At 38.3% G+C, this 17,922-nt stretch overlaps 1 protein-coding gene across 1 annotated transcript; it reads right to left on the bottom strand.

The window, feature by feature from the left end:
- Positions 1–1,832: 1,832 nt before the first annotated feature.
- On the bottom strand, positions 1,833–17,652 carry LOC133527894 (calphotin-like). The gene is made up of 3 exons (XM_061865088.1): positions 17,531–17,652; positions 9,164–9,818; positions 1,833–2,601 (listed from the first exon to the last, which is right to left on the bottom strand). The coding sequence occupies exons 1-3, from the start codon at positions 17,635–17,637 to the stop codon at positions 1,909–1,911; spliced, it is 1,455 nt and encodes a 484-aa protein (XP_061721072.1). The 5' UTR covers positions 17,638–17,652; the 3' UTR covers positions 1,833–1,908.
- Between the last annotated feature and the right edge of the window lie 270 nt (positions 17,653–17,922).

Here is a 17,922-nt window from a genome sequence, read left to right as displayed (position 1 = left end):
CTTATAGAGGTAATCCGTTGCCAAGGGACTGGAACTGAGAACTTGGGTCCACTTAAAGAGGTTTTCCCCTAACCAATCCAGTTTCCACTGTACAGTCAGCGTCAAATACTTGGTAGCAGTCAATGTGGCCAAATTTCGGTACGCCACACTAAATATATGGTGTACCGAACTATTTGGCTACTTTGGTTGCTACAAAGTATTTGACGCTGACCACACGCTGACTATACCATACAAACCGAGTTTCGTTCTCGTTTTAAAACTACGTGTTCGATTGTAATGAAACTTTGCACAAATAATGTCATATAATTATAGCTCCAGTTTTATAAAACAAACGAAAAAAACAAAAACAAGTTTTGTCGGATTTTTTCTTTAACTATGGTATCTGAAACTATATAAACTAATTACAGTAGGGCTAATATGGCCGGCTCTTTCTCATTTGACACGTTCTAACTAGTGTGTAAGCGCGAAAGTCGGCCGTCAAACGCCGAAAATGGCGGACAAATTTTGTTCTCGATAGCCTGTCTAGTATACTTACCTATGTGAGTGACTTCGTATAATGTTAACAACTTTATTGTCCTTACTCATATTGTCGTACCTTACCAATGTCACACGACTGGTTTGATGACTTTGGTTGGTTAGACTTGCCAACTATATTGGATTCCGGCCTCGTGTAAGGTAAACGCCCTATGCTGAATATGCTAGGATAGTGCCCAATAGATGACACACTGCTGACACCTCTATTGACAATGACTTAGGTAAGTTAAAAGATGATTAGGATAGTGACGAGCACTCGACCTTAGTTTTGTGCAGATTTAATATGGAATTTTTACAGATACTCTTATTCACCCATCCTTATGCTATAGTCGTATCCAAAATAAGAAATATGGGTGAAACTGCCAGTTGCAGGCGTGTATTCCATAAGATCTGAGTTGTCGTATAAATCTTATATTCTGATTTACTTACATCAAGTTACCTACCTACTTTTTAGGGTTCCGTAGCCAAATGGCAAAAAATGGAACCCTTATAGATTCGTCATGTCCGTCTGTCTGTCCGATTATGTCACAGCCACTTTTTTCCGAAACTATAAGAGCTATACTGTTCAAACTTGGTAAGTAGATGTATTCTATGAACCGCATTAAGATGTTTACACAAGAATAGAATAAAAACAATAAACTTTGGGGGTTCCCCATACTTAGAACTGAAACTCAAAAAATATTTTTTCATCAAACCCATACGTGTGGGGTATCTATGGATAGGTCTTCAAAAATGATATTTAGGTTCCTAATATCATTTTTTTCTAAACTGAATAGTTTGCGCGAGAGACACTTCCAAAGTGAAAAAATGTGTGTGTCCCCCCCCCCCTGTAACTTCTAAAATAACAGAATGAAAAAACTAAAAAAATATATATAAAAAAAAATAAAAATAATATATAAAATTGGTTTGAACGAGATCTAGTAAGTAGTTTTTTTCATAAGTCATAAAGTAAAAATATATTTTTTTTTTCATCAAACTCATACGTGTGGATTATCTACGGATAGGTCTTCAAAAATGATATTGAGATTTCTAATATCATTTTTTTCTAAACTGAATAGTTTGCGAAGTGGTAAAATGTGTGTCCAAAGTGGTAAAATGTGGAACGAGATCTAGTAAATAGATTTTTTTTAATACGTTATAAATGGTACGGAACCCTTCATGCGCGAGTCCGACTCGCACTTGGCCGCTTTTTTTATTCTGTTTACTACATCATTCCGTAAGTACTTATATCAGTAGGTTAAAATTTACATGTTAGAACTAGATATAAGTAGGTAAGGTCGCAATTAAAAACAACTGAGCTCAGAAAAAGAGTTTATTTTTATTATTTAATTATTTTCATCATAAATGCGATATAAACTAATTATAGTTTAAACATTAGACACGGGGAGCGCCAATCACCTGGGGGATGATGTTAGCAGGCACCTCGACCGAGGACAGAGAGCCGCTCGCGCCGAAGATGAAGTTCAGCATCACATTGATGATCTGGCTGCTGCCTTCAGCGGCCCCGGCATCAGGGGCTGGGACCTCGACGACCTCGGCGGGCGTAGGCGCGACTTCCACTGGGGTAGGATTAGGCACTACCTCAGCTGGGGCAGGCTCAGGGAGTACGACAGGCTCAGGCACTACCTCAGCGGGGGCAGGCTCAGGGAGTACAACAGGCTCAGGCACAACAGGCCCAGGCACTACCTCAGCGGGGGCAGGTGCAGGCAGTACAACAGGCTCAGGAATCGGGTTTTCCTCAACAGGCGCTGGCGCGGGCATAGGGTTGACAGAGATAACGTCAATGGGATTAACCTCGGGCTGGTCCACGACGATCACAGGCGTGGGGAGTTGAGCTTCATCCACAACTAAGACGGGCTCGGCTTCAAGAACAGGCTCGTTGACAGTCCCGGGGACTACAGCGGCTTCGTTTTTGATCATGTTGACGATGATCTCGACGAGGGGGATGTTCAGGACGCTGCCAGACACGCCGTTGGCGCCGATCTCCATGGTCTGGGAGGAGGTGGGAGCGCCGTGGGCGAAGGCCGCGAGGGCCACAACAGTCAGAAGGAGTTTCATGGTTTCTGATTATATCTGAAATTTAACACATTTTAAAATATGTTAAAGAAATACAAACTCTGCATTGGGAAAAACAAGAACAAGTGCTATAGTGTAAGAAAATAATTAGGACATCGAAACGAATGCCCATTTAACCTGTAACTACGGGAAATTATGTTTATTTTGTTTTAGATTAGATATGAATCTACCTTTCAGTCTATTTACTTCAATTTTTAATTTCTGGACATACCGCTTGATAAGCAAAAATCGCTACTTATATATACGTTCCTATGACTCCATAGGAGGTATTTATGTACTAACATAACTTATTAAGTTTAACTATTAGAAAGCACACTTAAAATTTAATTGCAAACCAAAAGTATCTATCTAATCACTTTTTTTTAAAATTACCTATTTTAAAATTTGATTACAATATCTCACCTGTCGCGTGCTCCAACAAAGAAGCATATGCCCACATTGTCCACAAAAAAAGACTTATATATTTAGATTAAGTACATCACACTCTGAAGATAATACGTCACAAGTAACATTGGCGTTTGTGGGCACATATGACATTGTTGCCTTAAGTATTGATTATCTTGGGTATTCATGAATGTACATAATATCAGAGTTTAAGTTCTGGATTAATTAATCGGCTTCTCATTAATCTTGTTTATTTGATATGTATTACTATTAAAAATATCGGGTGATAAGTATAGTTTATGCGACAGTTCTTTGCTTGCCGTTTTGCTTGATTTGATTACATAAATAAAATCGTCCCATAAGCTTAACAAACAGAAAACTATTAAGGTTGCAAATAAATAAACATGATCAGTGAAATTATTTTTTTGTAACCGGGTCTCTATTCTATTCGCCAAAGTGACAGAAGTTGACTAACTACTTCCACGTTGACTAACTTCTGAAATGTAAGTACGCCTGAAAATTTCATTTCAACTAAAATGTAACAAAAAGGAAGTTTCAGTGTCCTGACCTAGATATTAGCCTAATATCTAGGTCAGGACACTGAAACTTCCTTTTTGTTACATTTTAGTTGAAATGAAAATTATTAGGACCTGAGAAAGGAAATCCCCAGGCGTGTGCCTGCAGGAGCATGATGCCCTGCGTTGGTAATGTTGGTATAGAAACTAGAACCTAATAGGTCTCCCCCGTCTCCCACTTTCAAGTTGCGCGGGGATTTCCTGGTCGCTGAGTTTTGGAACTAAGAGTAGTTTATTACTTATCATAAAAGTTAAGTTAAAATTTTACTTCCTTAACATAATACAAATCACCGTCATGCAGCCAAGCCCTGAAACTAGGCCGTAACTAACCATAATTACTTCTTTCCAACACCTCAGGTACGAGTTCAGAAGGTAAGCCACGACTGCTTCTCCATACAAACGTAGTCCCCATTTTCCTCTCGGGATACTGACATTGTAGAAAATGTTTTTACATAATGTTTAAAAAAAAATTTAATTTTTTTGTGTAAAACTTAGGACCGCAAAACAAATTTCACACAATTTTTTAAATGCTCCTATCTTTTATAATAACTAAAAATTCGAAAAAAAACATAGGGGCATAGCTGTGGTTGATATTTATACAACAAACTGTATCAAAATATTTTAATAATATTAATATCCAGAGAGAAAAATAAAGGACTACGTTTGTATGAAAAGGCCTATAGTGGTTGGATGGATTATGATTATACGAGTATGTATATGATGTGGTATCCTAACGCTACGTGTCTAGTGTAGTTTTGTTGTATTTTTTTTTTTCTTTTTTTATAATCATTATGGTTAATAACTATGGCGATAGATAGGTGAACCTTCTAAATTTTGTGTACAAACAGTCAAACATACATTATTAATAGCATATTGATGTGACGTAGTATATTTTTATCACTTTGCCATAAATTGGATATAATATGAATTATCTTCAGCTATAAATATTTTTGAGTCGTATAACCTGGCATCATTTCCTGTCATATTTCCTGTATGACGGTGCACATTCTAAGTGCGAGATAAAAGTACAGCATAACTTAAATGAGCGTTTCTTAAAAATAATGCAACTTTCATTAATATTGTATTTATTCATAAATTTTGTGTTTTTTTTCTACTAAGAATCATGAGTTCTTTCGTTCCTAATGGGATAAAAAAGTCTTAGGGTTATTTTCCTATTGTGTTACCATTTCCCCATATACTTTGTATGGAGGTAACAAAAAGGAAAGTGTGAAGAATATATGGAAATTTTGGTACACTTTTTTTATCCTATAAGGATGAAAAGGGCTCGCGACTAGAAATAACACAAAAAGGCAAAAAAAACCGCTCAAATATGCTTTGATCAGACGTCCCTAGGCTAATTGAATGTGATATGTACCTAAGTATAAAATTCAGTTTTACCTAATTATTCATAATTTTCTTTTTTTATTATTATTGCGTATTATGTATAATTTTAATGTAATATACTGCATACTGCGGCACTGATGTCGATGTGCTCGGAAGCCGTGGGCTCTCCTGCCAAACGAGTGCCGGCCGCTTTTCCGCACTCAACGACGTCCTCCGCCAGTCTCTTGCCGACGTTTATATGCCTGCTCTACTTGAGCCGCCTGGAATTCTTAGGGACGTTAACAAGATACCGGTCAGATGGAACGGAATGTCACTAATTCCGTGGTAGATGGGCCATCTGCTTTGCTTGTGTGGAATGCTGCCCTCGTTTCATCTCCACGGAACATCCACAAAGGCCGGTGCTGCAGTAGAGGCATCCGAAAAATTTAAAAAGACTAAATATACCCCTATATTTTCTTTTCGGCGCAATGAATTCGGGGGAATGTTGATGGAATTCATGCGGATGACGGCACAATCGTTCACGGCTGCAATCATGAGGAACTGCAGTCTAACACTAAGGACGTTATTTCTAAGCTGCTGCACTGGTTTGAGAGTAACGGGATGCAAGTGAATGTGGCCAAAACAAACCTAGTTCACTTTACACTCGGTATAAGGGCGCAATCAAATTTAGATGTTGAAGTTAATGGCAACCAGATCGAACCTGTAAATCATGCTCGTTACGTCGGTTTTACTTTTGATAGGGGTGTGCAGTGGGGTGAGCATATTGACGCGTTATGTGCGAAACTAAACTCTGCCCACTACGCTTTGTCACGCTTAAAACGTACACTTTCGCTGCAGAACCTTATGACGGCATACTACGCTTACTTTCATACTCACTTGAGTAGTGGAATAGACCTGTGGGGCCTAGCAGCCGAAAGCTGTCCGTCTTATATGTGGTGTTCCAACGGATGAGCCAGCCAAACAGCTTTTTATTAAACTTGGCATATTGACAGTCCCTTCTCTCTATGTTTTCGAGGTCGGCAAGTATGTGAGGAGAAACCCGCATGAGTTCCCTGTGGCAAAGGTAAATTCCGCAAGGAAAAAGCCGGCGCTGGCTGTCCCTGCACATAGGCTTATAAAAACTGGTAAGTCTCTTGGTGTAATGGGTGCTAAGATTTATAATAAAATACCCGAGCCAATCAGAACCGTTGACCCAGATTCTGCTTTTGTTTCTAAACTTAAGAATTATTGCATAATGAAGGCCTACTATTCGGTAAATGAGTTCCTGGATGAATGAATTCCGTCCAAATCCCCGTTACCATATCAAACATGTTCTTTTATAGTTTATTCTGATAAATGTTTTTATTCTAATGTAATTGTGATTATTTATATTGTGCCTAATTGTAAATAGTTAATTTGAATTATATTTTATTATTTTCCTAATGCATTAGAATTTTAAAATCGTTATCATTAATATTTACGTGAATTGGAATAATTAGTTGACATTGTATTTTAATTTATAATAATTTTGAAATTAATTGTGCCTAAATTGTACCTAATGTGACAGTGTATGATTAATACCAAATAAAATCTATCTATCTATCTATCTACATTTACTGATACTGATTTTCCCCATCGACCCGGCAGTTCACATCCGGTAATTCATATTCATTTTCCATAGATGATCAAGGAGACTGACGTAAGCAGTATCCAAGTTACTAGCTAGGAATAGTCTCGGAGTGCGGAGGTTATCGCTGCAACTCATCTGACAGATGCTCTGTAACGTGTTATCATAACTGCATGAATGTATTTTCTGACGATACTGTTTCTTCATAGGTAAAGTATCAACATAATTTAATTGCATACTACATTATTATAGTATCTATCTACCTATGGTTAGCAATGAATGGTTCTCTATCCTCGTAGTTGGAGATTGGAGACCACACAAGCTAACTACATGGTTTCATCGGAAGATCAGCCCTGGAAGCATCAGCCAGCAACATGCTGAAATGAGGCCATTTCGTGGCACTTTATACTTTGTTTTTTTTTTTTATTATGTAATTTCTTTTGTTTGTGTTTACGAATAAAAATAATTCTATTCTATTCTAACTTTGCATCGACTTCGACGTAAAAAAGTGTTAACATTTTCACACTTTGTCATTGCAAAGTCTTTGTAGAGTTAGCTTATTGGTCATTTTAAGTACGGTCGAGCTTATAATATCAGATTGTTAACCAAGGGATGAAAGGCACCCAATTCTGTCGAGGTAGTTTTACGCTCGAATGCAGTGAGAGCGCCAATAGTCCGAGACTGAAATGGTGCGTTTCACGCGAGTGAAACACTCTACTTTTCATTTCGAATACGAGGAAAGTAAAATGCATATGCATTTAAAAACACTAGTAGTATTTCTTGAGGGTAGTTTCAATTAACTATTTAGTTAATTATATCGTTATTTATGGAATGGGGAGTTAATTTTTTTTTTGGGGAATTGTACAACAAATGCATTTAAAACCAAAATTTTAATTACTGTACCCCTAGTGTAAATTTTATCGACATCTTAACGGGCCGAACGCGTTTGCGTTAAGTCTCATTTTGTATAGGATTTTGAGTTTCCAAAACGTTCCGCTTGGCGCGCTCTTTCTAAATCCAATACAAAATGAGACTAAACGCAAACGCGTACGTCACGTTTCAAAATCGAATTTATTTACACTAGGGGTACTGAATGATAAAAAAACGAACTTAGAAAGTACAGTACTCTAGAGCAGAAAAAATCGTATCATTTTCTGCACACTTTTTAGGGTTCCGTAGCCAAATGGCATAAAACGGAACCCTTATAGTTTCGCCATGTCCGTCTGTCTGTCTGTCTGTCTGTCTGTCTGTCTGTCTGTCTGTCTGTCTGTCTGTCTGTCCGAGGCTTTGCTCCGTGGTCGTTAGTGCTAGAAAGCTGAAATTTGGCATGGATATATAAATCAATAAAGCCGACAAAGTCGTACAATAAAATCTAAAAATTAAATTTTTTTTAGGGTACCTCCCCTACACGTAAAGTGGGGGTGAATTTTTTTTTTCGCTTCAGCCCTAGAGTGTGGGGTATCGTTGGAAAGGTCTTTCAAAACTAATAGGGGTTTTCAAGAAACATTTTTTGATAAAGTGAATATATTCGGAGATAATCGCTCCGGAACAAAAAAAAAATGTGTCCCCCCCCCTCTAACTTTTGAACCATAGGTCCAAAAAATATGAAAAAAATCGTGGAAGTAGAGCTTAAGAAAGACATTAAATGAAAACTATAGCGGACATGATCAGTTTAGCTGTTTTTGAGTTATCGCAAAAAGTTTTCCCTTCATAGTAAAAAGACTTACTTTAATTAGGTACTGATTATGCAAATTTGCCTATTTGTTTAACTCGGGTGAAAGGTACCGTTTCATCCCTTGGTTAACAATTTACTATACTTTAAGCTCCAGTTTAGCTTATTGTGAAGGAAGAGTAACTACGGAACCCTACACTGAGCGTGGCCCGACATGCTCTTGGCCGGTTATTATAATAACGACTCACTTTCAGAGCATGAGAAATATTTGTACACTACTCCAAGACACTGGCAAAAAGGTCGTGTAATGTTGTGTATATTATTGGAAAGCTGGCTTGTAAAGATGTATGTGAACTCGACCATAGGGACCTACAATTATACGGTGTAACCTGGGGCCAATTCAACTTGTCCACTTTCAGTCAATTTCTCGAATCGAATTAGGCCCATGAGGGAGCTCAGGGAGGGAGGGGCTTCAGCAGCTCATTTTGAAAAATCATCTATATAGGTACTATCGAGAGTAAATACCGCCTTCGTATATATCTGCGGACGTCGAATGACATTGTAATTTAATTAATTCCACTCGTGTTAAGCGGTTCTTTATTCAGTAAACATTTCTAGCGTACATTTGCCACGTTTCAAGAAACCCTCTTAAATATAAGTAAATTCATAAGAGGATGCTAGATTTATACTAAACTATCTACATTTTCATAGAAAATCTGCGCCAACTTTCGTGAAACGACTTACTAAATGATAGGTATAATCATTAATTGACGTTGAATAGGTTCCTATTCTGAAATGTAGAGAGGGAGTTCGTAGGAAATAAAAGAATCATTAATTATATAAATATTTCTGTCACTGATTTTAAGTAAGCTAATCCGAAGTTGTGCGTCTTACCAAAACCCAGCTGCAATCGCTAGATATTAAAGCGAAGAAATCATCTTCAAATCCAGTATTGTACAGTTTGATTATTTAGTTGAGGTCGATGGGGATGTTGACGACAGGGATGGGAATAATGGGGCTGCCGATCTGAATGGGCTCTACCTCGGGCGCGGGCGCGGGGACCACGTCCACAACCTGCACGGGCTCGGGGGCGGAGTCCACGACCACCACGGGGGTGGGCACGAAGGTCTCCTCGTTCACAGCCTCGTCGACGACCTGTACGGGCTGGACGTCGATGACGGGGGTCTCGACAGGAGCGGGGGCCACGGGCGCGGCGCCCGAGCTGGCTTGGTTGATGTTCAGGATGATCTGAACTAAGGGAGCGGCGGCCTCAGCGACGGCGGCGGGAGTGGGGTTGACGATAGGAGCGGGCACGAGAGCCGGGGCTTCAGGCTGCACGGGGCTCACGGCGCCGCCATCAGGAAGAGGGAAGTCGAGGATAGGGAGCCCAACATGGACCGGAGACGGCTCTTCAACGAAGATAGGTTCAGGCTGGGGGAAGAATTCAGCCAGCAGATCAGCCAGTTGCTGTTCGAGCAGCGCGGCGGTGGCGGGGTCGGTGCTGGGGCTCTGGATGGCGGCAACGATGGCTTCCAACTCTGCCATGTTGGAGTCCAAGGGCTTTTGTAGCCCTGCGCAGGCTACGGCCACGATGGCAACGAATATGATGGCGAATTTCATCTTGATTCTAGAAAGAGATTTAATCTGTATAATGTAACTTTGACCAAATCACTAAAAACGATACTGATAGAACTAGACACATATAATTTTGAACGCAAATAATTACTAACAATTGTCAAAAAATTCCAAACGGAGAAATCCTTCCTTAACGGACACAATATCTAACTCAATACAACATCGATCGTCAGCACTGCACTTATTTCGGAACATGCTCTTAATTAAATAATTGTCTCCTGAATTGATTGATGTGGGTTTAAAGTTTGAGTCTAGGTCATCATCTTAGTTCATAAGGGTCGTTCTTTTAGCAGACTTAACTGAGTCCAGGAAACACTAGGAGTTTTTATGGGAAGCACGAAGTGTGTCTTGAATGAGGGTTCTCCGTACCTTTGGAATGCTTTGGGACAGGAGTTCCCATTTACTTTTAGGTTCGCCTAGAAGCAAGACGAGATGGCAAGAGGATTGCCTTGACAAAAAATTAATCATGTAGATTGTTTGGTTTGTAAAAAAATAGAGAGATGTTTGATTTTCTTTGACTCATTAAATATATATATAAATATTAACTAAAATAAATATCAACTAGTAGCTCTGTGAGCTGTAGACCTGGCGAACCCCCATGGCTCGGCCATTTTGACCAATTTTCAAAATTGAATCGAAAAAAAAAACTATATAATTTTGGAACTGACGCACAAAATTTCACAAAAAATTGATTGAAGAATGCGACCTATAGAGGAGAACATCCGGACTCATCTCACGACAGAATTTTTACCCTATGCTCAGCCAATTACTTAACGGATACAACTAAGTACAATATACTTACAGCTCAATTTTGATCAAACTGATACCGGCTTGTCACGGTCTGTCGCAATTTATATGTTTCTTACCAAATTAGTTTACAATCGCAACTGATAAAATGAATTTATTACCGTTTTTATTAACTAAAATTAAATTTTTATTGCAGATGATAGGTAGGCACAAGTACGTGCATGGATAGTTTTAAAAATTCCTAAGTACATATTAAGAAAAAACAAATATAAATGTTTTTTTTTAGTTAAATCTGCATTAGGTATTTGATCTATTAGCTCCGGTAAGATCCCTCAAAACATATTCTTTGCACTCCGCCGTTCAAAAAAACTCACTGTACAGTCAGCGTCAAATACTTTGTAGCAGTCAAAGTGGCCAAATAGTTCGGTACACCATACTAAATATATGGTGTAACGAACTATTTGACTACTTTGGTTGCTACAAAGTATTTGACGCTGACTGTACCACTGTATTCGAATTTGATTCGAATCCTTTGTCCAGCTTCTTGTTTCGAAAAAGTTTAAGTAGCTGTAGTAGTAGTAAAGTACTTAGTACCTATGTGGTTACCACCATTTCGGCACTGATGCATCACGCTCGTACTCGTACTCGCATATAAGTGCGAGCGAGATGTATAGAAAGTAAATTACGTTCTCGATAGCGTATGTCAGTTTTGACATTGTCAGTGACTCATATACTTTTTTCTCATCTGTGAAATGTAATAAATTATAAAAATAAAATTATATATGATCCCTCAGCGTTCATCACAGCTGCGCCCTCAGCCATCACTGCTTCGGAGTTCAGCGTCGTTTATTTTGAATATTTTAGATTAAATTGCAGTTATTTTTGTTTTTCATGGAAGCGACAGAGACTACCGATAGGAAAGCCGTTACCAAGAGCCGTGTCTGTTATACCTACTGTGCAGCAGGTACCGACTTACAGGTGAGGTTGGCTTGGGCCCAAAAATGGCGGTATATACTCGTACCTAACTACACCCAACCAAGATCAACAGTTCAACACCCCAATTTACTTAAGCACCTCATGCGTTAAAAGTGTTTGCTACCAGTACCCCTAGTGTAAATTTTATCGACATCATAACGTGAAGAACGCGTTTGCGTTAAGTCTCATTTTGTATAGGATTTTGAGTTTCCAAAACGTCCCGCTTGGCGCGCTCTTTCTAAATCCAATACAAAATGAGACTAAACGCAAACGCGTACGTCACGTTTCAAAATCGAATTTATTTACACTAGAGGTACTGTTAGTACTTCGTAATTTAGTTTACAGTGACGTATGTAGATCAGATAAAAAATTATTGACACTTGTTGATCTAAATCCTTGTAAATTCGGCAATAAATTGATTTGATAAAACGGGTATCTATATGACTTGCGATACCTAGTCAATCCTATTTGTCGCCTTAAAAACAAAATGTCGTAAATACACAATCACTTTTATCTTAGTTGGGTAGGAAGGTTAACTTGGTAAGTATCCATACTATAAGTCAGATGCTCACTATCAGTCGTCATGCATGTTTGGGTGTACATTACATAGTCTAAATTTGCCTAAATCTGGCACTCGACGCGGCTTGAATTGTTTAATGGTGCCGACACCAACTGACCGTATTATATACAATACAATATCAAGAGAATAGTGCAGACCACTAAAATTTTTGAGACAATTATAAGTAAAAACTGTAAAAAGCCAACTGTTTGGCTGCTTGACACGATTGAAGATTGAAAAACAAACAGTAAAATCCATTCAACGACGACGTATACATTTTTTTAAGGTCTCTTCACCTAAGCTCATGTTCCTCTTTTATACATTATGATGATGATGAAATACCATTAAAACTTAGCGTCATAATGTAATATTCAGGAAATTGATTGTTTCTTCAAATTACTGACATGCAAGTTGTTCAGTGCGTGTCATGCGTGTACCTGTGATTAAATTAATCACTGCTAAATACTAGTACAAAACCCCTTAATTACACGAATGGACGTCAATGAGGCTTACATTTTACGGTAGGTAATATCAACAACACACACACACACACACACAACCCATTAATTCGTTTCTCTGCAAAGGCCCAAGCAGCAGGCAGGAGCGAAAAACTAAAATCTAAATTTCGTTATCTGCCTCTGACGCTCTTGAAGAGTCGAGCGATAAAAAAAATTGATTTCGTTTTTTTCGTTAGGGCGTCAGAGCGGGAGCATTGTACTTATATTGAACCACACAGGAGTAGTCAGGCCAAGATAAGTTGGCAGCGATTTTGACAGCCTAGACAGTGCAAGTCACACACACAAACAACACACACACACACACACACACACACACACACACACACACACACACACACACACACACACACACACACGTCAAACTTCTATGAAATGATCACGTTTACTTAACACTTGCACTGGCTGGACTATTAAATCGCTGCCAACAGAGCTTGGTCTGACTCGACGTGCACCAGTCATAACATAACAACCGTGACAGCCATTGGAAAATAAGTTTAATTTTGGAATCTAGGATAAATTGCAAAAAATGCTGACTGTACAAACATGTACAGTCAGCATTTTCGTGTCTAAATACGTACCAGGTTAATGTGCCTACCTCTGTTAATGTTTTGTGGTCGTCATCTTTCTTAAATTAATTGATGTAAAGAAAATTAACCATATAAACTATGTATATGTATAGGTACACCTATATTCAATATTGCATACTATTGAGACTGAAATAAAAACTGCTTGGTTATCCTTATCATTTTAACTAAACTAATTGCAGGTCAATAACTATGTAAGTAGGTACGTATTTTTTTTTTTTACAATTTACAATTTAAGTATTGCGCGTTGCGCTAGGTAACATTGAATCAGATCTCCAATAGACACTTTTATTTACCGTAGACGGGCACGATTTACCGTCATGATAAAGCAGGGAACGTGAAGGTTTGATATTTATGTCATTTTCAACCAAAAGGGTACTTATTGGCAGTTGTCAATAGGGCGCTATTTCCATATAGCTTCAATTTGAAATCAACCATATTAACAACCGACAATGTGGGACCTTTTGGTTGAAAACGTCACATTTAATGTAGGTAGGTACTATCGAACAACTTGGCATTACATTCATTTAAACATATACATTCAGCTGCAGAGAGAGGTGACCCCCTCTGCATACAACTAGTCTATTCAGGGGGGTCACCTCTCTCTGCATCTGATTGTAGTTTATGCAAGCAGTTGCTTTATTCTATACCGGTAACGGAAATAATAAATATTAAAAACTGAACTGGACAGCATGGCAAAAAAATCACATACACATAGGTAACACATACACACATAACTATACAGTCTGTCAAGCCGTTTCCGTATAAAAAAACGGCAAATTATAAAAAAATGCAGGCACGAAAGGTTATCGTCCCATAGAAAATTTGAATTTTGCGCCTTTTTCTACTGACAAAATTTTTTGACCGGCTACACAAGTATACATATAAGTATGTTATATGAAAAAGTACTTAATTCATGTAATTTCATGTTACTCTACTTTATGATTATGAACGAGAAGGGTTAAAGTTGAAACGGCAACGTAACAGATAACGATGAACGACAAAATAAAGATGTTGCGACATTTTGGGCGCGTTACTAGCAGTAAAACATTCACATCAGACGACAGTAGAAAGTTCAAGGGCGTACAAATCTCAATATACATAGGTATATATATGATCACAAGATGATAGGTATACTTAATAAATGCACGTACTTAACTTTTTTTTACTTATTAAATCTAGTAGTTCGCTGCGAACTTAACTATCTCAAAGTACCTATGATTTTTTTAAATCATTATTGCTGTGATTATTGGCCTGAATATTATGTAGTAAATTGGGAGCGTGCACGACTGTCACGCAACCTAGTGTCCGCAATTCTAGGGCAAAACGTCAATTCACTACATCTTATAAAACTACTCCAAAACTAAAAACTACTGAACGGATTTTCATACGACTTTCATATATCAATAGAGTGATTCTTGAGGAAGGCTTAAGTATATAACTTGTTAAGGTTTTGTGTAAATTGTTTGAAATATAACGATGTTGTCGGAAAAAATCACGCCGGCTAGGAGCATTAATCGAAAACGCTGCCTAATCCGTTTGAGCTATAACAACACAATGTATGGTGGAGTTGTTTCTCATTCATAGGTCTACAAAAAAGTCCGCGATGTGAAATGTCTATATTTTAAGGATAACTTACTATATCCATTCTTAACTTCTAGAAAAAGATTACGTAATATGTGGCATTTACAAAGCTATTTACATGGATACATTATTAACAATCATCAAAATAAATACGTTAGTTATATTAAGCATTTCATACAGATTACAATGGCCCCTTACACCATACAATTTAAATGAATATTTCAGGAGTAATCGTAAATCAAAGTTTCATTTCGAGACATATAATTGTACGAAATGTTAAAGACGCTGTCCGCAGTTAGTTCAAATTTTTACCACCTTATGCGCTGGGATCGCTTTACTTACCCCCACCACGCACTTCGCACGGTCCCAATCGTACGGCCTAGATTTTTTAGGTCTTCGACTGTATGCAATTACCTGACAAGTATTAGGCTGATAATTTTAGTTCTAGTAGGTACTTACAAAGATAGTGTCAAGCGAACATAGATTGAAATAGTTTTGCGACAAACAGACGTAGCCATGGCTCACCTGAATCAACATAATTACCTATACGTGTGGCGGTGTGGCCGGTCCTTTAAATATCTGTATTTACTCTGCTCTCGGTCAGCGCTACACTAGAACGTGTAGTAGCCGAGAAATGTCATCGGGGAGTTCATTCCGCAGTCAAAACCGCAAAGTTCATCACTTACTTAGGTTAGGAGGTTCCAGAATAAGGATGTACGACCCAGCGACGGCGAGCAGTGTGATTCTCAACTCAAAACTCTGTCGCAGCCGAAAGGACAATTCTTGGCCAAAACCATTAGGCCGAGATATGTTTTTTTATGCTGAAACTAGGGAATGCAAACCGGTTTTAACCTAAACCGAAAAAACCGGTTAAAACCGGTTTTTTTGACGGAAACCCAAACCGGGTTTTTAGAATTTGAAAAAAACCGGTTTCGGTTTTATTCGGTTTTTTATTTATTTAACTAAGTTGCATGTTTTATTCATTATAAGGGTGTAAATCGGTCCTAAACCGGTTGAATCGACATCAAATCAAATAATGTGGTGTTGTGTTAGTTTGATCAACAAACCAAAAAAATAATTTAATATAATTGGTTTGTTCCTATTCCTAGTTACAAATAACATTAAGTCATTTGACAATTCCCATACAATACAATAAAATAGTCAGATATTCTGTCTTTAATTTCGTGATAAAATCGTGTATATACGAGGGCTGCTATTTATATATCCGGAAACCGGGATTACAATCTTCTTAAATAGTATATTTAACCTCCATGGTAAAATTTGAACTTGTTTAAGTACTGGCCGGTATATTTTTTCTTTCTTATTAACGCTAGTGTTTTGTTTTTGACGGGTTTTAAATGTCATCTCGCTGCAAGAATGGAACTCACTCGTGAAAATATTCGTGCTATGATTTATTATGATTTTCGGCGTGGTTTAACGCAACAACAGTGCATAGATCAACTAACTTCAACTTTTGGTGATGAAGCTCCATCTAAAACTACTGTGTATCACTGGTTTAGTGAGTTCAATCGTGGACGTAGTATGCTTACGGACGAAGTTAAGGCAGGTCGCCCGAAATCGGTCGTTGTACCACAAAATATTGAGGCTGTGCGAAAACTTATAATGGACGACCGACATGTTACGTACCGCGAGATAGAGATGACTCTGGGTATTTCTATGACTAGCATTAATAGCATATTACATGATCATTTAGCTGTAAAAAAAATTTGTTCGCGTTGGATACCGCACAACTTAACTAAGGAGCAAAAAGATAAGAATGTTAAAAAAATATAACCGTGGTGACTCAAAGGCCGTTTATAACATCTATACAGGTGACGAATCCTGGATCTGCATGCGATCCCGAAACGAAGCAACAATCAACGGTATGGGTGTTTCAAAATGAGCCGAACCCTACGAAAGTTACTCGTGCAAAAAGTACATTGAAACAAATGGTGGCCTGCTTCTTCGGTATTAATGGCCATGTAGCTACAGTGCCACTAGAAAACCGTAAAACGGTTAATTCAGATTGGTACACGACCATTTGCTTACCGGAAGTATTTGAACAAATTCGTAAAACTAACCAGCGACAAAGAATCATTCTTCATCATGACAATGCCAGCTGTCATACGTCACGCGAAACAACTCTATTTTTGGAAGGTCAAAATGTGGAATTAACGGGTCATCCGCCGTACAGCCCTGACTTGGCACCCAATGATTTTTATTTATTTCCCAATATAAAAAATAAATTACGCGGTCAACGATTTTCGACCGCTGAAGATGCTGTCGACGCATTCAAACAACACGTTATGGAGGTACCTCAGGCGGAGTGGTAGAAGTGCTTCAAAAATTGGTTCACACGAATGCAAAAGTGCATAGATCATCAAGGGGAATACTTTGAAAAACAATAAAACCATTTTCAGCCGTGTACGTTTGTTTTTTTGTTTCCGGATATATAAGTAGCAACCCTCGTATTATACTAGCATTCGTTTTTACACGTGAAGCAATCTTTTCTTTATTCCATGGCGATGAATTTAAGAATTGTTGATTCTAAAAACCGAAACCGGTTTTAACCGGTTTCGGTTTTTTTTGTGGTAAAACCGAAGAAAAAACCGGTTTTGAAAAACCTCCGGTTTTTGCATTCCCTAGCTGAAACCTACAGAAACCGAAACTTTGGTCAGACACAGACACTACTAAAAAGTATGATAAGTTGTAAGGAGTTCATAGTGTTCATACATACGTGAACGTCGAAGTCGGCAAAGTGTACCCTTCAGGCGGTCTGGCTGGACATTGGACGCGGTTCTGGTGTGGGAGCGAGACGGGATCATAGCGCTGCCTCGCTCTCATACCGGATGAGTGCGCAGATACGCGTGATAACCGCGTAAACTTGTCACTTGTGACTGTGAATCCCGCCAACAATTCGCACAGCTCATCTTACATCAATCACTTCAATTGTTAAGTATCTCTAGATCCATAACAACTAAGCGCAATCAGAGATCAACTGATACTGGTGCTTGCGGTTCGCTTATGACATTGTCTCAGTAAGCATCTTAAGTTAAGCTGTTTTCCGATTGGGTTAAGAGGTCAAGTGCAAACAAACACGCGCGTCTGGTATATTAAAATAATAATTAG

This window comes from Cydia pomonella, chromosome 18 (genome assembly GCF_033807575.1).
Source record: "Cydia pomonella isolate Wapato2018A chromosome 18, ilCydPomo1, whole genome shotgun sequence".
NCBI lineage: Eukaryota > Metazoa > Arthropoda > Insecta > Lepidoptera > Tortricidae > Cydia > Cydia pomonella.
This window is presented reverse-complemented; position numbering and strand designations above follow the sequence as displayed.

Bases quoted from the DNA above. Each gene is read 5' to 3' on its own strand.
- LOC133527894 (XM_061865088.1), bottom strand. From the start codon at position 17,637: ATGAGAGCGAGGCAGCGCTATGATCCCGTCTCGCTCCCACACCAGAAC. The intron at 9,819-17,530 runs GTATGTATGAAC...ATCTCTTTCTAG, and splicing joins TTGCCGACTTCGACGTTCAC to AATCAAGATGAAATTCGCCA. The intron at 2,602-9,163 runs TAAATAATCAAA...TTTCAGATATAA, and splicing joins ACATCCCCATCGACCTCAAC to TCAGAAACCATGAAACTCCT.